This window comes from Mustela lutreola, chromosome 16 (genome assembly GCF_030435805.1).
Source record: "Mustela lutreola isolate mMusLut2 chromosome 16, mMusLut2.pri, whole genome shotgun sequence".
Taxonomy (NCBI): Eukaryota; Metazoa; Chordata; class Mammalia; order Carnivora; family Mustelidae; genus Mustela; species Mustela lutreola.
In genome coordinates this window covers 10,865,101-10,889,814 of record NC_081305.1, presented here as the reverse complement: position 1 = coordinate 10,889,814, position 24,714 = coordinate 10,865,101, and the positions used below count along the sequence as shown (strand labels likewise).

The following is a 24,714-nucleotide window of genomic DNA, read 5'->3' as shown; positions in this document are numbered from 1 at the left end:
GACGTAAATAAAATGAACAAACAACCATGATTCTAATAACTTCCTTATATTCAATTTAAAATTTGTCTAATTTTAAATTTGTAGAATGCCCTCTAGTATTGGGAACTGGAACAGATGTTTGCCATACATTATTTCACTCAGTCTTAACACAGCATCTGTTCACACCCAGTCATTCCTCTTATGGGTGTTTTTCCATCCTCTCCAGTGCATTTCTCTTGTGGCTAAATAGTCTTTGTATTTATCTTTTTTAATGGTTCGTAATAATCTATCAAGTGGATGCACTCTTATTTAAACGTTCCTCTATTTTGAACCAATTGATTGCTCATTGATTTATTTTTAAATTCTCCTAGTCTACCAGTATCTGCTTGTTCTAGTACTGGCGATCTTCAGATTCTCATAATTCTCTAAGATCACAGTGTCTGAAGCCATTTACAAATGTCAGTGTCACAAACTGTTCAATTTCTTTGTCCCACTTTGGCAAAAATCTAAATTTCTTTTGGAAGGAGAAATTTAAAGCAATAGCTGTCTTATACACTTCCCTTTCCTGCTCAAGGATTTATAACACTTAAAGATGGTTCTCTGTCTCTTCTAGCAGTATCATTTGTTCAAGCATGGATCAGAGGAGGTGGGTAGAGATTGCCATGTCTGACAGATCTCAGAAACGCATCTGTCACCCTGCAGGAAACCGGCTCACTCATCAATTGGTCCTGTCAGTTATACACACCGCTGTCTCGTCTTGGCAGCCCTCAGCAGTACCACCAATCATCCCTACATGTGTCCCTCTCAGGAGCTCCATGCCCCTGGCCTCTGATGGGCTGCTGCGGGTGGAGGTTTTTGGTTGTAACCAGGAGCCTAGTGTTTTCTCCAGAAGGCATGAGTCACTGTTTACGGAAAGAACTTCTTACCTGCCATTTCATTCCTCCCTTGATACTGACTTTGATATCCTTCTGGTGTCTTTAGAGTTCTGTCTCTTTCTTTAGAAAGAGGATTTCTTCTTTCTTTCTGAGAAAAATTTCAACATCTCACAAAAACAGACTAGTATTCCTCAATATTGTTCTTCCCTCTGAAATCAGGGAGAGCAGCCCATACTTAATGAAGATCAAATTGAAAAAGAAAACATTTCAGATTTCCAGTTTTGGATGGCCAACACCCATATGTTTGAGCCAGTTTTCCAGGGAGTAGACAGGATTCTGTGAAATATCTGATATGTCTTTGAATGGTGCTCCTCATTAGTCCCAGCCCATTTCTATGAAAGAAAAATATCAGAGGCATTAAGGGCAGTTTGTGCTTCATTCTTTCTCTGACTGCTGACCCCTGTTCATCTAGCCCCGTTCTTTTTATAGTATGCCCAAAGCTCTTGAAATTTCCTGCTCCCTTGGTACACATAGCATACCACACCTTTAAATATCTGTTCTATCAAGCGAAGCAATGAGACTCCCATTTTAATAATATTTTATTTGATACAATTATATTGATGAGATGCATTCTGGTTCCCTTCTTATCTTCCTGATTCCACAAGTAAAAAATACTAAGGGAAAATGTTTTATAAGGCATTAATTAATTGGCCTATAATTTGTACGATACATTTGTTAGGTAGACTTCTGTGACTTTGCACTTAAGGCAGTGTCTCACAAATATACCTTCATAGCTTGGAACTAATTGGATATTGTTGAAAATAAAGGTATTCGATCCCATATTTCATGTGCTTGACAAAATACCAGGTGAAATAGTACAAGCAAATGTTTAAACTTGGAGTTGAAATTTATTGCTTCGCCTAGAATGAACTATTTTTTTAAATTAAAAGACACAGTTGTTGCCCAGAACCAAATGGAGCATTTTTAGTGGAGTGTTTTGAACTGAAAGTTGTGATCAGTTTTGTACTTTACATCCGATAGATGCTTCTTAAGCTATATGTTCTTCTAAAAGCAAGAGATGGAAACAGAGTAAGTCCCTGCCTGTCTACCCAGTTGCCATTTCAAGGTATCTGCTTATTTTTAAACAAGCTTCCGATGTCATGCACAGGAAAACAAATATCAGAGTTACTCTAGGGTTTCTAGATTTTAGAGGCTGGGCAAGCAAATTATCCATCCATCCACTCAGATTCTCAAAGAGCTCCCCATGAGTTTTCTTGTTCTAGTCAGGGTAGTAGGATAAAATCACAACTCCCTGCATTCAGGGAACCAAAACCAAATGGGGAAGACAGAAAGACATGCCTTACAGTATAATGAAAGGCAGACTGTGATAGATACTCTTCTTCAGTCTAAATTCCTGATGTAATGCCTTCTGATTTATTTGGTAAACCTTTGTTTACCTCTCGTGTGCCTCCTCTCATGTCCTTTGAAGATCAACAAATGACCAGTAGAAATGACTACTAGAATTGACAAAAGAGGAGTTCTTGTATTTCTTACTGACTTTGAGTTGATAGTTCGGGAATCTATCTCTACAAATTACACTGGGTGAATATGTTCCATGTTAAATGGACCCTGAAATTGCATGCTTTGGGACCCTGGTTATTTTTCAGTAGGCACTGATGATTCAGAGGATTATACCTAAGAAAGAAATGCTAGTTAAATATATTATAAAAATTCTTGCTGAAATAATGTTTACGATCCCCGGATGTGTTTGGTTTCATACAATAACTCTTCCCTGGGTTACATGATTGTTCCTTCAGTCTATTAAAGCATTTCTCACCCTTGTAATTTCTGAGGCCTCTTGGGGTTTCACCTTACCCTGCTCATTTTATTCATTTATTCACTCAACAAATATTTAGCATGCTACCTGTCATTACACATGTCTTCAGCATCAGTGGTTTTGAAATGTTAAAATGGTCACAATCAGTAACTTCTTGCCAACAACTGAGAATGGGAGTTCTGACTCACAGATACATAATGCTTTTGAAATCATATTTTATGCCTAAGGTTTTGCTTTCCTTTACAGCAGAATGTACAGCAGTGTTCAGGGTGCTGATAGGGTGACCGGTGTCCTTGCAGGCCATTGGCTCATTGCTGTTTTGGCCTAAAGCTCAGCTTTGTCACTTTCTGGTCCCAGAAAAGAGCACAGCACAGTGTGAGAAGCAAGACTTTTGGGTGGTTATAGGCAGAGCACCAGAGATAGCTATTTCACGAAGGACGAGTGGGAGAACCCGGAGGGAAGAGAAGGGACAAGCACACTGCAATGAGAATGAGCCCCGCAAAAGCACGGAGCATCTGAAGGCATCATCAACCATCCGGGACTGGCTGAGGGCGAGGAGTGGCTGCAGAGAAAGCTAAAGAAATAGTCATGAAGCAGTCCTGGGAAGTCCGAAGGATTTTATCCCTAAGGTCATCTTAATATTCTAAGGGTTAGCTGCACGTGTGCGACATTGATTAGATGTGTATTTTGTAAAGTTAGAACTCCTGGCAGTGTCAAGATGGGATTAACGAGCGAAAGGCAAGGCAATAGCGTCTAACCTGGAAACATAGAAAACAGATATTTAGCTGGTGAATTAATTCACGTGAGAAGTAATAAGAGCTACGAAATAACCCAGATAGTGACAGAGGCCATAAGGAGCAGGCAGCAGACTTGTCCTGCGTGAGCATGAAAGACTGACAGGACACCCTGACAGATAGAACACAAGAGATACTTCAGAGCAAGGAGAGGTGGATTCCAGCTGGCGGTTTTCACTTTGGTTTTATTATAAATGTGTTTATGTTCCAGAAAGTATAATATGCAGTTCCTGTGTAGCTGCTTTCTTCCCGATGAAGGAATTTTAACTATCTTCATGTTTGTTTCTTTTCTTTTTCCATTCTCTTCTCCAACCTGCCTACAAGGATCATATTTAAATTTTCTTGAGATGGTGTGTGATATGTATAATGCAGTATTTTACAAAGATTCGTGCCATGGTGGCATACTGAGTAAAATCTTTCCGAGATAAGGCTCATACAGAATACTTTCTGGCGTCACGCATGGCCGCATTTTAATGAAGTCCTTTACTTTTGGCAGGAACCAGAATATATCCTGAATTGAAGGTTTCATGGAGTGTTCTTCTTCCCTGTGACTGATAACCAGGAGGTTTTCTTGTCTCCCTCTCAAATACCTGCCCCTGCCCCACCCACTTGGCTCACATAGTAGAGATTCAACATTTGCCTCTAATGGTAAGAGGCTGAATGCCTATTCAGTGGAGTTGTTTAAATACTTCGGGACAAATACATTTTGCCCCGAAGTATATCCATCACTTAATGTGTAAGAAGAGGACACAGATAAAATGGAAGAGCAAAAGTTGATTAAAATTTTACAATATGCTCTTCAAGTTATGCTCAATTTAATTAAACATTTACCCTGTGCTTGCCCTGTTGAAGTGTGTACTAGAAAATAGGCCTGTAAAGATGTATAGACTCTGCTCTCAGAATGGAAGGGGAAGAGAGAGAAGAAAAATGGTACAGTTCATTAGGTGGTGCTAACTGAAACATTTTTGGATATGCCACATCATTTTGAACTCACTTCTTTTGCTGTATCTAAGGATTCGGAAGCCAGAGGTGAATTCTGTTGAATTGTTGACCATATTTGATATATTCCAAGCACTGAGAAGAGCTGAGGTAACCACCCTTCCAGGAAGCTTCCATTCTCCAGCGTGTTCTGCGGTGTTACACCATCTCGTGAGGTTTAAAAATCTGTGACAGGAAGCATTTGAGGCTTTGAATGGCCCTCCACCGGCAGCTATTACATTTTAAAAATGTGTCCCTGGACATGTCCAGCTATGAAGAAAAACCCGGAAGGTTTTTACTCGACAGAGTTGTCAAGAAATAACCTTTACTGATGTGTATGTGAACTCAGAGGACTTACTAAAAATGAGAAGGACACTTCTCTTTTAAAAAGTGCTTTAATATTTTAAACGTCTGAATTTCAGGGCCAACCAAACCAGCAACTGGTCTTTAGAAAGTTGTTACAATTGATGATGCTATTTAGCTGGTTCTTCTTGGCCATTTAGATTTCAGCATTTGTAATACACTTATTTAATTTAAATGTTGCTTAAAACCAGCAAACATATACTCAGAATTCTAATAAGTAAGAATGTGCCCTGCCACTGGAAATGATCTACACTGTAAACAACTTGAGGTATTGAATGAGCTATAATAAAAGATGATTATTTATATTTATTTTTATTCAGTGACAATAATATATTTGATTTATTATGTTGTAGCTCTAAAAAACAAAGGACCTGTTCTTCCAGATGTGCATATTGTGGTTAATTTACAATGGAAATTAAATCCTTAGTACTAAGGAATGAGGTAGGAAGTTTATAGGAAGATCTTGATTCCAGTGCAGTACTTAAACTTCCCTTAACTTAAATGAAATATATATTCTCAGGCTTAGAAGTAGTTAGTTGTTATGTCTTAAGCTTGTCAACATTTACTAGTCAAAAAGAAGCCCCCAAATTTATGATCAATCCATTGATTGGTCAGTGGATAGATACGCTTTCACTGTGTTAATGGTTATATGTGAATCCTCCAGCGTGCTGTTGTCAGGTCACTTTACCCAAGAACTCCAAACAACTTGCCCTCTGTGATTTTGTTTGGCACGTGCAAGCTATAAAGATGTCTGTTTTATATATTTCTTTAATAGTAATATTTGTACTAAAAAACCTGATAAGTCAGATGCTAACCTAGAATCCAGAAGTCATGTGTGCTGTCCTAGCCCTTCCTCTTCCTATCAGATGCCTCATCTTTTTCTGGTAACCCACAGCCAGAAACCCTAGGAGTCATTTTTCTCTGCTGCCTTCACCCATCTCTGTGAGTAGTCACGTATTACTAGCTGTTTGTCTCTTGGTGTCTCTAACCCACCTCTTTTTCTTACTGCCACAGCCAGAAGCATGGGGCCTTTCCAACTACACCATGGTGTTGAACATATAGACAGGGACGGAAGTACGTGAGCACAGAATTTCAGTGTATTAATTATTGTGTAAGAGTCTTACACAGGGCACTTGAGCCTGAGCAGGTCCACCAATGGCTCCTTGTATGGAGGAGATTCTAAGCTGATGGTCTCGCAGTGGCGCAGAGCAATGAACCTGAACAGAACTGTTCATTTAATCAAAATGTGATCATCACGTTTAACCAAAATGTAATGACCATAGAGCATTGATAGGAAGGGTTAATGAGACAAGAGGAAGTAGAGTTAAAGATGAGTTTAGAATAAATGCTCTGGGTTTTATGGAAGGCAATTCAATTATTTAGATGACTGCAGTCATGTGTGTAGGGGTAGGGTGGGAGGAGGGAAAGTGCTGAGAAGCTGCCAAAGCCTTACTGCTGGCCTCAATTCTCAATCTCCAAGTGGAGAAGTTCATTGGAATGTGAAATTCAGGCAGAAAGCCAATGAGAGAAGTGACCACATCCTGGAAGTCATGGGGGCTACAGCCATATGAAGCTCTCCAAGGGCTCAGCTGCCTGCAGCCATACTGGCCACCTGGGTTGCCAACCAGTTCCAAGACGATCACCCTTTTATAAGGTTTCTCATATGCAGACCCTTGGGATCTCTTTTTACCAAGCAAAGGAATGGAGCAAAAACCTGGTAGGGATTTTTAATTGCATCTATCACCATATTTTATCTTCAAAAAAGGTTGAATAAGCCAATTTTTTGCAAGTGATGTCTAGAGCATCACTGATGCACATTTAAATAAATGTCACCACAGAGAATGTGTTCCATTGTCCTTTATACAGAGAACCTCGCCTGTGCTACATCGTGTCCACTTAGGACAGCATATTCAGTGTTCTTGCTCAAGTAACTTTTCGATGGCTTGGGCAACCAAGTGGGAGAGCTGTACTGGCGACGTAACGTAGTTGTTCAAAGTGAAGGTGCCGAATGGCACAAAGTCATAAGCCAAAGCCTTCAGCAAGAAGTTTAAATTCCTGACCTTTAAGTCCACATCTAGAAAATGGAGACAGTGTTTTCCTTCCAGGATTCTGGTAAGGATTTGATGTGGCTGGATCATAGCACACGCTATGTATAACTATTCCTGTTCTTAGTGTTTTTCTCTAGAGGATGCCAGTTAAAATGTCACTGGTACATTGGCACCGATCTGTTCATATTAGTAATGCTTTAGCTGCTCTCCAAGAAGATGTCATAGATTAGACGCTATGACATATGTCAGGGAAGAACCCGAGTGATAGGTTGAGAAGATGGCATTTATACTGGAGAGGTGCGGGTGTGAACAAATCCTGGGTCAACTCAGAATTTTGTAGGAACTAATGTGAAAGTGATAACTTCTGTACATGAAAACAAAGTAAAAGCTATACATGATTCTAATTCCAGAGAAGTGTGTGTAGGAAAAGTATATAAACAATTAGCTTGGAAAAAGAGAAAGATTTTGAAAGGCACTGCTAAGTTTTGTGTTGTGCTATGAGAGCTATCAGTTGTAAGTCATAGTAGTCTTGAAAACCAGAATGGCATATCATGGCCACTTGTGATACCTTCAGTATATTCAAAGTTCCAAGGATTATTTTAAGCCTTTTATTTTAAGTTCTAAAGTCAAATGGCGACTCTTAGAATTTTAGTATGTGAGTATTTTAAGTCTAAAGTCAAATGGTGACTATTAGTATCTACTATTATTAGTAGATCATGGCGGGATATGCAAAGGAATGGAAATATGTATTTTCTATTTTTAAGTTATTTCTGATCTAATTTGAGGCATAGTACGTATACCGAAGATAACATTAACAACTAATAGAATGGTGTTTGCAAATGATATGGGACCTCAGATACACTGAGAGACCAGGAAGTAAGCGAGTTCCCAATATTTGCTCTATTCCCAGTATTTGCTATATCATGGAGATTGCGGGATGTTGGAGGGGTTACAGTAGTTTTAGAAAGAGATGAAAGACCTAGAAGCACAAAGGGTGTGTCCTGCAGTCTTGTCTAAGTCTTGGAGTCACATGTTTGTTAGCAGAGTTTACTTCCTTGCGCTTGAGGCCGTTGATTGTCTTGCTTGCTCTCAATCTGGGTCTGTTCTGAGCACCTAGAGGCGGGTGCTTACCATAACCTGCCAGTTTGCTCCTTCAAGGCTGGTGGGAGCAGTTTCACTCATGCTTCTTATTTGTGTCTTTGACCTTTAGGACTCTTTGAAGGGCTCTCCTGATTAGGTCATGTCCACCCAGGATAATCTCCCTTTTTAGTAACTAAAAATTAGCTAAATTAGGGATCTTAGTTAATTAACAGCATCTGCAAAATACCTCTTGCCATTTAATGTAATATAATCACAGGAATGATATCCTATCATATGCACAGATTTTGCCTGCACTCAAGGGGAGAAGGATATGTGAGGTATCTGTAGCAAGGGGCTGGAATTTTGGGGGCTGTCTTAGAATTCTGCCTTCTGAAGGATTCACACACTTGGCTATCTTTCCAGCAGAGAGCTGCCTGTGCCATGGTGCTACTTATATTTAAGGAGCTCAGGGGCTAGAGATATCCAGATGTCCTTGCAGGATCCTGTGGTTCTATAGTGAGGGTGTGGCCTTCTTGGGAAGAGGGAGGTCCCAGAGCTCAGAGAACCTATCAGCCTCTTCTCTTGCTGAGCAAACTCATATCTGCTCAGCCAGCTTTTAACTAAGCTGTCAAAAGCAGAGTGGGAATGTACCCCAAAGCCAGTCGAGCTTGTCCGTTGCTTGATTATGAAATCAAACACAATAATCTTAACCAATGAAATGGAAATATCCTCCATATAATTTCATGTTATTACTCAAGGAAGGTTATTGTTTCTAGTTGGCTTAGTACCCTCTCTCCCACCCTTAGTTAGAAATAGCTGTTTATTAAAATCACTTTACAGGCTCACTTATTAAAAAGCATTTATCTGCAGAAAAACTCCTTATCACTATGCAGCATTTCAGCCTTCATCTTTAAGTGCGATATTTTGAGACACAAATAACAACTCTCAAAATAATTTAGTAATAAAATGGAGTATTTGCTCAGAAATGTCGAAATATCATCTAATATGACTAGAATAGGAATTGAATTGAGGCTTACTCAATTTTCCCTCTAGGAATCAAAATCTAAAACATTGCAATTTCAGGTTGAAAATATCAGTTAATGGAAATAGCACACACTTAGGAGGTCATCATTGCTGTGAGTTCGTGCACATGTGATCTTGCTGGGCACAGCGTGAATGCTCCTGAACATTCTAATGACATCATCAAAGGTGTCCAAATGAAAAGATGCCCATGTTCTCTGAATTCCTTTCCACTTTCCTTGGGAATTGTGGCCACTCAATTTCTGTATTATATGCAGTCTTAAATCCTGTTTCCCTGGAATAATAAATCTAAATCTAAATAAAAGAAAAGAAAATGTATCTAAAGCTTGAGGGATATAAAGAAAAATATGGCCTTTTGGAACATTAAAAATTGTTTCTTAATGGGAAACCAGTACATCACAAGGATGCTTTACTTCCTTTTTTGGGTTAGTAATTCTGTGCCATTTTCTTTTTTATTTTTTTAGAGGGTAGGATGACACTGTGTTTAGCATGTTAAATGCTACCCCCTCTCTCCTTCTCAAGGGAAAATTCCTATAATAAAATTTTGTAAGAGATATCCAGCTAAATTTTATTCATTTCTAACTCTTGGAGTTTTGGATTTATAATAATAAACACTTAGGGCAGCAATCACAAACACTTATATGTACTTATACACCAGGTGCCAGTACTCTTTATATGCTGACTCATTTAATCCTCAGAAACCCCTGCTTACCTTAGTACAATCGTGTTCCCCATTTAGAGATGGGGGAGGCAGTTTCAATGAAGCATTTAAGATCACTTAGTAATTGGAAAAGACAGGACTTGAGCTGAGGGAGGATGGCTCCAAAGCTGTACTTGAACTCACTATGCTACAGAATGTGCTGGTTTCTGCGCGGGGTGACGGGTACAATGTGATGCTGATCATGTGATCCCAGCAAGTGGAGACCCAGACCACCTTGTAGGTGCTATGATAGATGCCTGTTCAGGTTAGGGGCCTTCCAGAAGGGAGTGAGGGGTGGTGGCTCTCAGGAAGAGTGACATATAGTAAAGGGAAGTATGGCTGTGACTTGGAAAGGAAGCAGTTGCTCAAAATGCCCCAGCTTTGTGCACTGAGGAGAGGCTTCGAGTAATCTTCCAGTTGGCTTTGGGAATGAACCAGTCTTGTTTGTCTCAAATTGCAATCATATGTGTGGATTCTATTAACTCTAAGGGCTTACTAAAAATGGGAGTTCTCATCTTTAAAACAATATATGTGTGTCCCCACATCAGACTCAAAAGTGCATTTTAACAATGAATGGGCAATATTTTGAGGCATAGAATCTGCAAAAAATTTCCTTTCTTGGTTCTACACCTCTAGTTTGGTAACTGTGGTAGGCGGAGTAATGGCCTTCCAAGGATGTGCACATCTTAATCCCTGGAATCTTTAACTATGTTACCTTTGTTGGGCATAGAGGATTTTGCAGATGTTATTAGATTAAGGCTCTTTGAGATGGGGAGATTATCCTGGATTATCCAGGTGGGCTCAGGGTTATCACAAGAATTCTCAAAAGTAGAAGCAGCAAGAGAGTCAGGGAGAGGTGTGATAATCAGAGGCCATATGTAAGGCAATGAATGAGCCTGTAGAAGGTGGAAAAGGGAAGCACTCAGATTCTCCCCCAGAGCCTCCAGAAGAAACATCACCCTGCTGAAACCTTATTTTAGCCCATGAAGTTAAGTCTGAACTTCAGACATCAGAACTGTAAGATAATTAATTTTTGTTGCTTTCAGAAACCACCAAGTTTGTGGCAATTTGTTATATCAGCAACAAACAGCAAACTTACTACAGCAGCCATTTACTTTCTCTGTCTCTATTCCTGGGCTATGAAAAGCACAGAACTGTCTGCGTAATACACTCAAGAATTTTTACATGAACCTATTAGAAAGAAAAAGGAGAAGAAAAAGTTCTGTATAATATATTACAAACCTATTTTCTTTTAAAGAAACGTCTTCATTACCACTTGGCTGTAGTTGTCCTACCATGGATTTAATGTCAGTTTAATCTGTGTCTTACGTTCTGAAATCTATTTGAATTATTTTGAGTTTCCCTGTAAGTCCTTTTTAAATCAAGAGTCAGTTCTGAAATTTAGATGTGGTCGTAAAAGGAACTGCTCAAAGTTACGGGTCCTCAATCTCTTCATCACAGTGTCACATGCGGCCATTTTGTCGGGAAAAGTTCATGACGTGTGCGGGGTCTTAGAGCTCTGATATCTCTTTGCTTTGTAATTATTTGTTTTACCTTTTCAACTTTGGTTGGTTTTGTTGTTGGATTTGTAAGTCTCCTTGTCCTAAAATCTGGACTTTAAATAGTTACTATTAAGCCTCTAAAATCAATCAGCCTCTGGCTGTGTTGTCATTAAAAGTTAACTGCCTTCCCATTAATCCATTAATCGTGCAGATTAATTGGGAAAGCGGTTCAAACCAAGGCTCTAACTTGGGACACATAAGCCCGTGTTTGCCTCCAAGTGAAAGTTTATCCCATTAACATCACAGCGTATTAAGCAATTATATATATAATTCACACATGGCGTCTATAGGACGAAATGTATATATGGCGTCTATAGGAGAAAATGTATAGAACCTGAGAGGCTGCTGCAATAATAAATTCTTGACAACGAGAAAATCACCCCGTGAGTCTGACCACTTCTAGAAAAAATACTGATACTTACTTGTTTTAAGTTGCGGCAATATGTTGTTCTTAGATTTAAGCCACTGATGGACAGATGATGAGGAGAGATGAAATTAGGATCGGCCTATATTTTGTCGCCTGCTCTTCTGAAAAATTTTTTTTTTTTTTTTTTTTTAAAGATTTTATTTATTTATTTGACAGAGAGAAATCACAAGTAGGCAGAGAGACAGGCAGAGAGAGAGGAGGAAGCAGGCTCTCTGCTGAGCAGAGAGCCCGATGCGGGACTCGATCCCAGGACTCTGAGATCATGACCTGAGCCGAAGGCAGTGGCTTAACCCACTGAGCCACCCAGGCGCCCCGAAAAATTTTTTTTATTTAAAACCACTTATATCACTATTCCTTAAAACTTCTTTTTCTTGCCAGAATGTTACTGTGTAGTAGCTGCCTCCATACATGGGTGGTTGACTTAGCTGTGGAGGGAAGAAGGGGGTTTGTATGGAACACAAACCACTTTTCAATCTTTAAACCAGCCTGATGAAGCCATAGGAAAAGCAGAAAGACATTGCAGAAGGAACAAAACTCTCCCTTGGATAGGGATTAATCTGGAAGTCTGTTTTATTGGTTTCTGAGCTAGCGTGGTACTGGCTGCACTACTCCCCAGACAAAGGAAGTCAGAGTGTGACCTGGAATGGGGCACAGTCACAGGAGAGTCCTAGTTCTCCCCCATGTGATTCCATTCTGCAACCAGGATGCATTACTGAAGGCGCCGATTCCACCTTCAGTTCCAGAGACAACGTGGAGCTGATCCATGTATTTTTTTTTTTTAATTTGTATCTGTTTTATTTTATTTTATTTTTAAATTTCTTTTCAGCGTAACAGTATTCATTGTTTTTGCACCACACCCATGCAATCCGTGCCCTCTCTAATACCCACCACCTGGTTTCCCCAACCTCCTACCCCCTGCCCCTTCAAAACCCTCAGATTGTTTTTCAGAGTCCATAGTCTTATCCGGAGGCTAATGATGCTTTTCAGATATACCTGGGTCTTCTGGAAGTTCTTAGGATGAACTTATGGGGCTTTTCTTTGATGTGCTGAGCGAATTTCTGAGATGATTACAATTGTGCAGATGAGTCTGCAGAGTTGGGAAGGACTTATTATCATGGCAGTAAAGGAAGACCCTGAGAAGAGGCAAAAGCTAATGGTTCTGAGTTCACTATCACAAGGGAGTCAGCCATCATCACTTGTGTCGGACAGAGACTCAGAGGCAGGCATGATGGAAGGAAAGCTTTCTACCTGGAGGTATGCTCGGGTTGGAGGCTTCTGACATAGGGAAGCAGAAAGCAGGCTGAGCAGAAGCAGGACATCCTATATGATTTATCAGGTGTGTGTATTTGGTTCCTTCTATAATTGGTAGAGAAATCTCTACTAAATACATTTATCCAGTACTAAGTTGAAAGCAGAGGTAAAAATTAGCAAAATTCCAAGTTATTAGCCAAGTCCTGGCTGTTTGGGGCCAGTCGATACAGAGGTTATTATTTGGCTTTTTGGGCTTGTTACTGTAGATAGTAGGTTGGCTTCCTGGGCTGCTTGCTGTAGGTTATAGGTCAGAGTTGTATTTTTGTATATCATCTGGCCATTGCCCTTTTGTATACCTATTCTCTAGTTGCGCAAGAGTCAGAGGTGCATGAGGGATTGGATCCTGTGCCATGCCAGGGTGGGGAGATGGGACTACTCCTGGAATCTTGGAACTAGGCCTGAACAATTTGTAGAACTAACTTAGCCTGGGCTTATGGTAAAAGAACAATATTATTGTCTAATTTTTTGGATGAGGTCTTGGCTTGTACACAGTATTTTTTATATAGGCTAGCACAATTCCTTAATTTTTCCTAATTTCAACTAATGACAATTTCAATAGTATAGATTAGAATAAGACATTTTGTTCAAGGAAATGGATTTCTTGACAAGAAGGCCATTCCTTAATCCTGATTCTGTCAGTGGAATATTTGGACTAGATCTTTCTGAGAAGACTGAGATTCTGTTGTTTCTAAATCTCCTTGTCTAAGATCTCAATCTGCCTCGAGTTGTATGGGAATTTTAAAATATTTTAAGCATGGGAGTGCCTGGGTGGCTCAGCTGGTTAAGTGTCTGACTCTTGATCTCCACTCAGGTCTTGATCTCAGAGTTGTGAATTCAAGTCCCACTTTGGTTAAAAAAAAAAAAATTAAGTATGTTTGCTCTCTATCCTATCCTGTCCCATTATATCCTATCCTATTCAATCTAGTCCTATCCTTCTCCAGTGCATAGTCCTCTGGGAAACATGATTTACTAGCAGACATGCAGTGATTTTGGCAGGACTCCAAATAATAGAGAAGGTGGTTTTACTCAGTGACAACTTAGCTCAATGCTGCTGCAATCAGACCTTTGTTTTGGTCAAGTATATTTAAGATTACCAATACTTGTTTCAATAGTATACTCACTCAGAATAGGAGTTCTGTATCCTTGGGTAAATTATTTAACCATGGTATACCTTTTTCTTCAATTGTCCGATGGAGTTAATACTATCAAGTAATACAGACTATTTGTCAGGATCAAATGAGTTAATACATGTGAAGCACTGAGAACATAAGCAGCTAATAACATATACCCATTAACTTAGTACAGGTAGTATTACACAGAGATTAAGAAAATTGAATTACTTTTATTAAAAACTGAACAGCTTTTACTTACTTAAGAGAATTATGCATTAAAGCCCTTAGTAAAATAAAATTAAATTACTTTCAATCGAGCTATATTAAAATACTTTCACTGTAGCTTGCATCTTTATTTGTAAGAGGCTATTGAGTTTTTTATATACACAATTTGCCAGAGATCTAATTTATCATTGTCTTTTAATGACCATGGTAAGTTTTTCTCTCAAGTGAAGAATAAATGGTGACTTTTCTGAGATATTGACCCAAAAGCTGTAGGTATGTGTATCTTTGTATGTGTGTATGTATATGTGAAAATGTCTCAATATAAATTAGGTTAATATGGATATTCTAACATAATTCATTAAAATTATCTTCTACATGTAATCAGGGTATAGATTTTTTTTTAACAAAAATAGATTAAAAACTCTAGTTTCACATTTCTGAGTTTATCAAGGCTAATGTGGAAATTCTAATATGACTTTCAGAAAGGTTGAATAAAAAGTAACAATTTTGGAAAAACACAGAGTAGAGAGTCATGTTCATTTCTTCCTCTAAAAAAAAAAAAAAAGGCGTTAATTAACCAAGCATGTACTACTGCGGTTTTGAATAGTACAATCCTTCCCCCTTAATGACTGTATTTTTTTTTAAGATTTTATTTTTATTTATTTGACAGACAGAGATCAAAAGTAGGCAGAGAGGCAGGCAGAGAGAGAGGGAGAAGCAGGCTTCCCGCTGAGCAGAGAGCCCGTTGTGGGACTTGATCCTAGGAACCTGGGAGGGCAGAGGTCATAACCCACTGAGCCACCCAGCGCCCAATGACTGTATTTTTAAATTTCATTAGCTGCTGGACTCTTAATGAGCTCCTGCCCTTTGACCTTGATGTACCCCCCACCTGATCCCTCCAATCATAGAGATGTCAGGCTGTACTCGGTCCACATCTGGTTCCTGCAGGGAGTTGGGGCAGTGGAGTTGGCTACTCACCTGTGGCCGCTGAGCTGGGTGAGGGGTGGGACGGCGTGGGAGCTGAGTCCCCAGCATGCACTGCGGGCAGCCCAAAGCCTGGGTGGAAGTTGTGATGACTCCCGTTCTGCCCACTAGCCCCTAGGAGGAAAGCGGATGCAGGCCAAAGCTCTCTTGCTGGGAGGTAGACAGCCCAGTCTGTCCCGCGTGTGGGTGGTGAGGGGTGCAAAGAGCAGCCCCGGGGGCAGGGAGAACTCAGTCTCCCTCGGCCTATCCTAACAGGTGGGGAGGGCAGCGAAACAGTTCCATCCTGCTCCTGTCATTCGGAAGCCTTCCTTCTCAGTGTCAAAGCACAGATGGAGAGGAGTTGGGGGCTAGGACCTCCACACCAGGGCAAAGCAAGGGCTGCAGAGAAAAAGAATGGGCAGCACATATGCCAGTGATGGGCCAGAAGCAGAGGTGAGTGGCCTGCAGCACTGGGGGAGAAGTGGGCTGGGGTAAGAGCCCCAGCCTGGGCAGCACATCTGCTCACAGCAGCAGGAGGGGTCCGCAGAGGTCGAAGGGATGGTCCCAAACTGCCCCCTCCACAGTTAGCACAGGTGCTCCCTGATTGATGACTCGTGCGGTGGGCAGTCCTTTGGAGACTTACAGGGATGGGTGTGAAGGCCCTGTACTGTACGCTGTATATTTATGTTTGCAAATGTGTACATTATATATGTAATACATGTGTTGTATGTATAATATATAATGTGTATATATTTATAATAATATAATGATATATAATATGTATAGCCTATAGCATATTCAGACATGTAAATACGTGTGTACTAATGCATATGCAACTTTGAATCTACAAAATATTTACACATATAAATACATATTTTTATACATTTATATATACATATAATGTATAAACCATATAATGTATATGTATATTCTGGTTTGTGTGAATTCATGTTTATGTATATGTATACATGTATGTATTCTTTTTTTAATGACACATTTATATGTATATGTGTTCATATAAAATATATTCATATATATTTATGAGGATGGCATACAGTGAATGCCATCACTTATAATTTAATAGCCAACTTAGCATTTATACAGCCTTTATACACATTATAAATGTACATGTATACATTATGATATATGTATACATTATGATATATATTGCATATGTATATGTATGTACATATATGCATTAAATTATCTATATATTATACACACATACATATTATACACACATATATAAGTACACATTTGTGCATGTGCAAATATACTATGTGCACACTGTAAGACATACATACTATTATGTGCATAAAATAAATGTACATATATATACATCTCTGATGTAGGGACCAGGATGTTCATGATCTGACATAGTATTTTGTTTAAAAATAATACAATTATGTTTCTGAACTGACTTAGTATGTTATTTCAGATTTGATTGCTCCTTGCTTAAATACTTACATATTTATGCACTCTGAACAATGATCATATGCTCTCTGAGAAGCTGTAAATTATTAATCATGAAAATTTGAGGAAGCCAAGAGTTCTAAATGAGAGATTAGTCCAGAGAAGACTAGTTCACTGGGTTGCTTTTCTAGAGTCTAGGATAGGGTTTCTCAGCTACTGCACTATTGACATTTGGGACTGGATAATTCTTTGTCTTGGAGGGTTGCCCTGTGCACTATAGGATGATGGCAGCACCCCCGTCCTCCACCCACTAGATTCTAGAATTTCCCCAAGCTGTGATGACTAGAGCGTTTCCAGATGTTGCTAACTGTCCCCTGGGGTGTTAAGTCACCTTCAGTTGTGGTTCACAGCTTTGCAAGTCTAGAACGTGTATTTCACTGCATTTACTGATGCAATCAGAGAAAACTTGTTTTCTGAATTCAGTTCACAGGAGACTGATGTTTAATCCATAATTCCATTTTCTTAAGGTCTAGAGGGAACTATTCCTTTTACTCCAGACTTGTTATTGCCATCTGAAACCTCCCTCCCTTGTTTCAAGACTGTTGAAGATCAATAGTTTTACAGTTTATTTATTATTTTATAGTTTTTTGGTAATAAGTTGCTTGGCACATCTGGAATAAGAGTAATACGACTTTTTTTTTTTTTAAAGATTTTATTTATTTATTTGACAGAGAGATCACAAGTAGGCAGAGAGGCAGGCAGAGAGAGAGGGGGAAGCAGCCTCCCTGCTGAGCAAAGAGCCCGACATGGGGCTCCATCCCAGGACCCTGAGATCATGACCCGAGCCAAAAGCTGACATTTAACCCACTGAGCCACCCAGGCGCCCCAATAATACAACTTCTTGAGAGACAGTTGTTTATGTCATAATGGTATCTGATGAAATTCCTATATTCCAGATCTAAAGAAATAGTAGTTGTAGTTATGTCATTCTTACATCTTGGATTCTAGGCCCCAGCTAACTTTTTAGACATCGTGGTTCCACTACAGTGAGACAAGCAAATTAACCAAAGTCTGTGTGTCATTTACCTCATCTGTAAGTAATATTGATATCTCAAAGAGGAGAGTGATAGAGATTAATAACTTTGTGAAATTGTTAAGTTCTTAGCACAAAATACTCACTGAATGTCTGTTTGTTATTATTATTTTTATGCAAAAATAACTTTAGAATATTTTATTGCTAAATAAACACACAGTCGTTCATGGGGGAAATATGTGTGCTTGTGATAAAACATAATAAGGTCATGTAGTCACCACTCAGACCAATAACTGGAACTTTACCAAATACCAGAAGCCTCCCTGACCCATTTCCCATATCCCATGTCTTTTCCCCCATAAATGAAATCACACCCATTCTCTTATTTTAATCCCACCATAAGCTAAAAATAGAACAGTATTGATTCTCAGTTTATAATGGCAAAAACAAATGAGCAGTAAATATATGCCCTCAAGAGTGATTGCATTGGAGAGGCATTTTACATCTGAAACGTCGATTTGAATCTGCATAATTGATTGTGAATTGCAGTTAAACATCCTTTTTTGGTCACACTTATACCTGAATACTAATAATGATTCAAAAATGACTGTACTTCTGGTAAATACACACGGCGCAGGCCCTCTCCCCATAGAGATATGCACTTGTTTGCACGTGCAGATGCACACATAGCCCTTTCCACAGTGCTCTAAGGCGTTTTGGTAAGTTGCTCATGGTTGGGCATCATCAAAACTCCCTCTGTCACCCCATGGATTATGTGTCTCTTTATGTCTATCCTCCTTAATACTTGAATTACCACCAGATGGACAGGGTCAGTACTTAGGCCAATCAGTAGACATGCAGGGACTGTGGGCCAGTTACCAAGTCTGTCCTAAGAGTTAGCTGAAGAACTTCAGGTGTGCAGGAAGAAAAAGTGGACTCTAAATGAAAATGAGATGATCTTAAAAAGTAAAATGTTATCTCAGGCAAATTCTTCTGAAAGACATGCTGATGTTAAGTTGGCATTCCTTATCTCTTATACTCTAGACATTTAGCTTTAAAGAAAAACATTTCCAATAGCAGGACTGCCAAAATATTGTAGTTTGAATACTAAAGCAATGAAACTACTAATGACTTTAAAAATAACTGTTCAGGCAGAATAAGCTTCATAAAATTTCAAATGAATCTAGATAATTCCTAGATTAATTTAAATGAAATTGCTTACTGTTAATTTAAAAATTAGGACAATAACCTTGCATGATTTTTAATTACCAATTATGTTAAATTCTAAATATGAAAGAAATGTTTTTTTCTGATTAGAGTAAAAAATGGCAACAACTTAATAATTGTATAAAATAAAATACAAATATATAAAGATTGAATATATTGAAGAACTAACTGAATGAAATAAGTGTATATGGATATTGTGGTCACCAGGAGATCATTCTTATCCCTTCCCTCTTTCTTGGTACCTTATTTTAAATTGTATGTGGTACACATAAAAGCATAGAGGATGGGGCGCCTGGGTGGCTCAGTGGGTTAAAGCCTCTGCCTTCGGCTCAGGTCATGATCTCAGGGTCCTGAGATTGAGCCCCGCATCGGGCTCTCTGCTCAGCTGGGAGCCTGCTTCCTCCTCTCTCTCTCTGCCTGCTGCTCTGCCTACTTGTGATCTCTCTCTCTCTCTCTCTCTGTGTCAAATAAATAAATAAATAAAAACCTAAAAAAAAGCATAGATGATAGACAGATGTGTGCTTTCATATATATCCTTATGTGCATGTTGATATATGCATACATGTATATACACACACAATAGACACATTACCTTCCTCCAGAAGTATCCACTATCCTGAATTTTATGCTTTTCATTTGTTTTTTTAAGTCGTTTTTAAAAATTCACATGTATTCCTAAACAACATATTGCTTAGCTTTGCTTATTTTTAAGATACTTAAAACTATCAATTATGTCTTATATGGTCTCTTATAATTTGATTTTTTTCACTAAAAATTTTGTGTCTAAAGATCCAACTATATCTTTGGTGTGCATTAGTGTGCTTTCTTTGTACTGATGCAGATTACTCCACTGTGATGAGTACTACAATTCATTGATCTGTTCTTTGGTCATTGGCTGTTTGAGTTGTGAACGATTGTTTTCTATTATGAACAGTGCTGCTGGAAACTGCATGTCTCCTGGTGCACAATGCTAGAGTTTCTCTAGGTCAATGTTTGCCAACTTTTCTCTTCTCATAGGACAGAGAAAATACTAGTACTTGTATCACATCCTTGGGTTAGAAAGGCAAACTCCTTGAGACCAGCGGTTCGTCCTAGGGATACTGTGCCCAGGATGGCATATATATCAGGGGAATTGGAGGAGCATCTGGGTACGGAAAGTTCAAATGCACAAGCTAATGACAAATTGTTTTTTTAAGTAGGTGCTCAAATTTACACTTCCACTAGCAGCCTGTTGGAGCTTCTCTTGGCCCACATTCTGCAGATGATCTGGTGTTGTCAAAATCCTCAAATCTTGAGAATATACTGTCTGTAAAATAGTATCTAACTGTAGTCTTGATTTACACTTCTTTTTACTGATGAGTTAGATCATCAGTTTATGTAGGTTCTGTTCTGTGTCTTTTCCGCTCTTCCCTTGTGCTGTTTTTCCAAGTGTGTTTTTTAACTGATTTAAAGGTAGTTTTTCTTTCTCTCTGTCTCTCTTTTTTTAAAAAGATTTATTTATTTTAGAGAGAGAGTGTGTGTGTGAGTTGGGGGGTCAGGCAGAGGGAAAGAATCTTCAGGCAGAGTCTCTGCTGGGCATGGAGCCTAACCCAGGGCTTGATCTCATAAGCCATGAGACCATGACCTGAGCTGAAACCAAGACTCAGACGCTCAACCAACTGAGCCACCCAGGCAACCCCATTTATCTTTATTTTATTTTATTTTCCTTAATTTGGCATACTAATCATATGCTGTTTTGCACGCACTTTTCACAGATGATGTTTCTCTTTATGTGTCCTTTGGCAACCATAATTTCTTAATTTTAATATAGTTTAATTTATAAATCTTTCCTTGTATACCTTTTTTATAAATTCAGTATACTGACTGGGTATTTTTGTTTCTTGCTTTTGGTAAACCTTTTTTCCACTTCAAGATATTATAATTTCTGTGGAAATTTTTCTTCCCTATTTCCTATTCTCTTGTCTTTAAATTCTTTTTTCTTTTCTTATTGAACTTAATAGCCCTCGAGTGGAAAATTGCATATAAGCAATGGGCATGTTGTTTGAGATCCTGGTACTTTTTTGTTTGGTTTTGTTTTGTTTGTTTGACCTGTTGGATCCAAGGAAGCTGTCAGCACTGTACTAACCTGAATGTGGATTTTCCCTTTTGGTAGATGATTGTGATGAGCCTCTGGTGTCCACCTTGTCTCAGGCATCATTCAGCAGTTCGTCTGAACTTTCTAGCAGTCATGGTGCTGGATTTGCAAGACTAAATCGAAGAGATGGTAAGTCTGCTTTTTTCCTTCTGATCGGTTCATGATGAATCTCATTAATTTTCTATTCTCTTATAATAAAATCATTACAAGTGATATATTGTGAAATATATATATTTCACAATCAGCAAATGGCTGGAACTCATGGGACATATAGGGGCTGTAGGACTGGTTCTGGAATGGCCAAGGGTCACATCCCATTTTAAAATTCTGTATCATCATTTCAGCACCAGAAGAAGCGAATTCCTTCAGTATGGTGAGCTTCATATATCTCTTATAAAATAAACCTTTCCACAACAATATATAATCATTATGTATATAGTAGCCATGAAAATTTAATTGACCCTCTATTTCAAGTTACATAGGAAGCTCACAAGAAGACGTAATTTTCAAAGATGCTAGTTATTTAAAAATAAGAATCCCACAGTTTGTTTCATTCTCAATATAGGTGACACGATTTTCTTTCCTGTGGAGGAAAGAGAACTTAATAAGTTTCGTGCTCCTGTAGGAATACTCAGTTCTTACTGTTGACAATCTCTTAGGTAGGTTGTGTTTGATTTCTTGACTATGTTTAAAGGAAGGTGTGGATAATTAAAAGGCAACTTGCTATTGAAGTAAGAGAGGATTTCAAAACTCTGCACACTTAGAGACAGCATCATCGTGGCCCCTTTCCATAATACGCTAAGGCAAAAGCCATCTGCACTTACATTCTATGGAAGGAGGCTTGGCAATCCTAACACAGAAAACATTTTTAGCAACCACGAAAAAATAGACACCGACATCATATATTATTGAAACCACGATTTGCTCATTTATTATCCCCTTCTCGCTGCCATATGTCAGCCACTTCTCATTTTTCTCCTTGGTGTTATCCTTGGTGCTATTGTAATGCTTGAGCACAATGAACATTGGACATAGCAAATGGATCATACGTGTGTCTGTCTGTCTGTCTGTGTTTTGCCATCTGGTACACATGATAAATATCTGATACTTTAGCATGACTTTAAATTTAAGTTTATTTTAAAATGATATCTTCTCTTATTTAAGACAGTCACTTATGTGTGTTTCTGGGTGTGAAAGCATCAGTGGGAGAGCAAACATGGAGATCCTTGTATCAGATGGGGAATTTGAAGAGCTTTGAATACATTTGCGTAGACCCTGCTTGTCAGTTACATTTATTTGCCTTGTAGTGAGGGTTAATGGTCACACTGGACTCTCTCTCCCTATTTGTTGTTCTGAATTTTTGACTGACCAAAGGCAAGTGAACTCTCCTAGCCTCTCTGGAGACCGGTCCAGCCCCTGCCCTCACAGTTCTCCTAGCAGAAATGCTGACATCACTGATCTTACAATGAGCCTTCCCTCTTATAGTCCTTTTCAAAGTAGGGCAGGCTTTTACGTTTACCACAGCTCCATTAGAATAAGAAGAGCTTTCTTAGAATCTGGCCCATGGAAGGGTACAAAATTTAATTTAACTATTTATCGTTGTTTTGTTTGTTGAAATTTAATAAATCACACAAAATATATATGTTATTAATTGGATCAGGTCATATTTTACATTTATTTATAGACTCATCAGAAGTCTTCATGAGTGAGACTCATTTTCATTCTTAATTCGTTTCTATGGCTCTTGGTGAACCACAATATCAAACTTCATGAATCTCATTTGCATGTTAATGAAATGGAGAAACAAAACAGGATCATTTTAATTATCTTTTGCTGGTTGTCAACCTACTTGATTACATTTTTTCTTTTTTATTTAGTTTTTCTTTTTTCTTTCCTCTTAATTACATCAAGTGTTTACAAAGGAATGTCAGATTTTGAGTGATTTATTAAAGACTATATATTATTTCTACTATCTACATTTCTTGTAGTTTATTTATTTATTTATTTTTAAAGATTTTATTTATTTGAGAGAGAGAGAGTGTGAGAGAGAGAGAGCATGAGTGGGGGGCAGGGAATGAAAGAAGCCGGCTCCCTGCTTAAGCGGGATCCCTGCTCATCAGGGAACCTGGCATAGGACTTGATCCCAGGACCCTGAGATCATGACCCAAGACAAAGGCAGTCGCTTAACTGTCCGAGCCACCTAGGCGCCCCTCCTTGCAGTATATTTAGACTGTGGAAGGGTGTTTCGTCAAGTCAGGAGGTCATGTATAAATAAACCAAATCAACAAATAAAGGTCAAAGTGTCCCAGAAATACAGATAGAGTGACCTCTCTCTTGTGGAGTCACTCTAGAAATCTAGAAATCTTAGAATCTTAGAATCTAGAAATCTTAAAGCCAAAGAAAGACAATCGAGAAACAAAGAATCCGGCTCGTCCAGCTGCTGTTCTCTCTCTGCTCGCTAAATGCCTTGGTTAACTGTGAACATAAAGAGGCTCCATTATTCCCGTGCTGGGAGAAGGGGACCAGGAAAAGATACTGTTGAACACAATGAGTTACCAGGAGAGAGGAAGAAAAATGAACCTTTCAAAGGAATATTAATTAAATTTTACCAGTTGAATACTATTGTGGGTTGAGTTGTGTCCTCCAAAAGGACGTATTCAAGTTCTCACAGATACTTACCCACGAGTCTCTATTTGGACATAGGGTCTCCACAGTGCGATCAAGTTAGAGTCATATGGGATTAGGTCATACTGGCTTTGGATCAGGGAGCTCCAGATCAGGCCTTCTAAGGAGAATGAGATTTGGAGACACACAGAGACAGAAGAGACCAAGAGAAGAAGGCCATGTGGAAATGGGAGATGTAGAAACGGAAGCAGAAATTGGGACGATATGGCCGCAAACCAAGATAGGTGTGTATTGCTAGTCACTGCCAGACGCTAGGAGGAGGCTGGGAAGGAGTCTTTTCTAAAGCTCCAGGAGAAGGAGTGTAGACCTGCTGACACCATGATTTTGGACTTCCAGCCTCCAAAACTGTGGAAAATAAGTTCTGTTGTTTTAAGCTGCCCAGTTTGTGATATTCAGTGTTAGCAGCCTGGGCAGCTAGTACCAGTGCCTTGAGCAAATAACTTCTTTTCCATATTTGTTTGTACTGGGAGATGACTCTCAACTTGAACCTGGAAGATTTCATAGCTCAGAGGACTGTAATCCAGATGTAACCGTAAATAACACAGACAAACAAAAAGCCATCACTGCTAATACTGGCTACATAATGGGATTCATCCCCTCTCTGCCTTTATATAATACCATATTGTTACAGTTTCAGTGTAGTTTGAATTGTGATGGGCACCTAAAGTTACTGCTGTCAATGTCAAGTTCAAACAGGTTCTAGTGCACCATTTGATAGTCCAAGTGTGTTCTTAGGACAGAGTGTAAGGAAGCCACTTAAGTAGAACTGTTCTTCATGCTGCAGTGTAATCCAAATGACAATTTGTATTTTCATGTGCTTGGGAAACCTAGGAAATGGTTTATTGCAAACTGATATACTTGTGTGTTCACGTAAAATAGTAAAGTAGTAAATAAAGTTATTATGCACAGCAAAAATAAAATACTTAC

The 24,714-nt window shown here is 38.9% G+C and overlaps 1 protein-coding gene across 3 annotated transcripts in view; it reads left to right on the top strand.

Moving 5' to 3' along the window:
• CNTNAP4 (contactin associated protein family member 4) overlaps positions 1-24,714 on the top strand; it is a 255,310-nt gene that overhangs the window by 13,983 nt on the left and 216,613 nt on the right. For all 3 annotated transcript variants that reach the window (XM_059152233.1, XM_059152232.1, XM_059152231.1), the window contains exon 2: positions 21,121-21,231. In XM_059152233.1, coding sequence (XP_059008216.1) covers positions 21,121-21,231 — 111 coding nt within the window. The remainder of the gene's footprint in view (positions 1-21,120; positions 21,232-24,714) is intronic.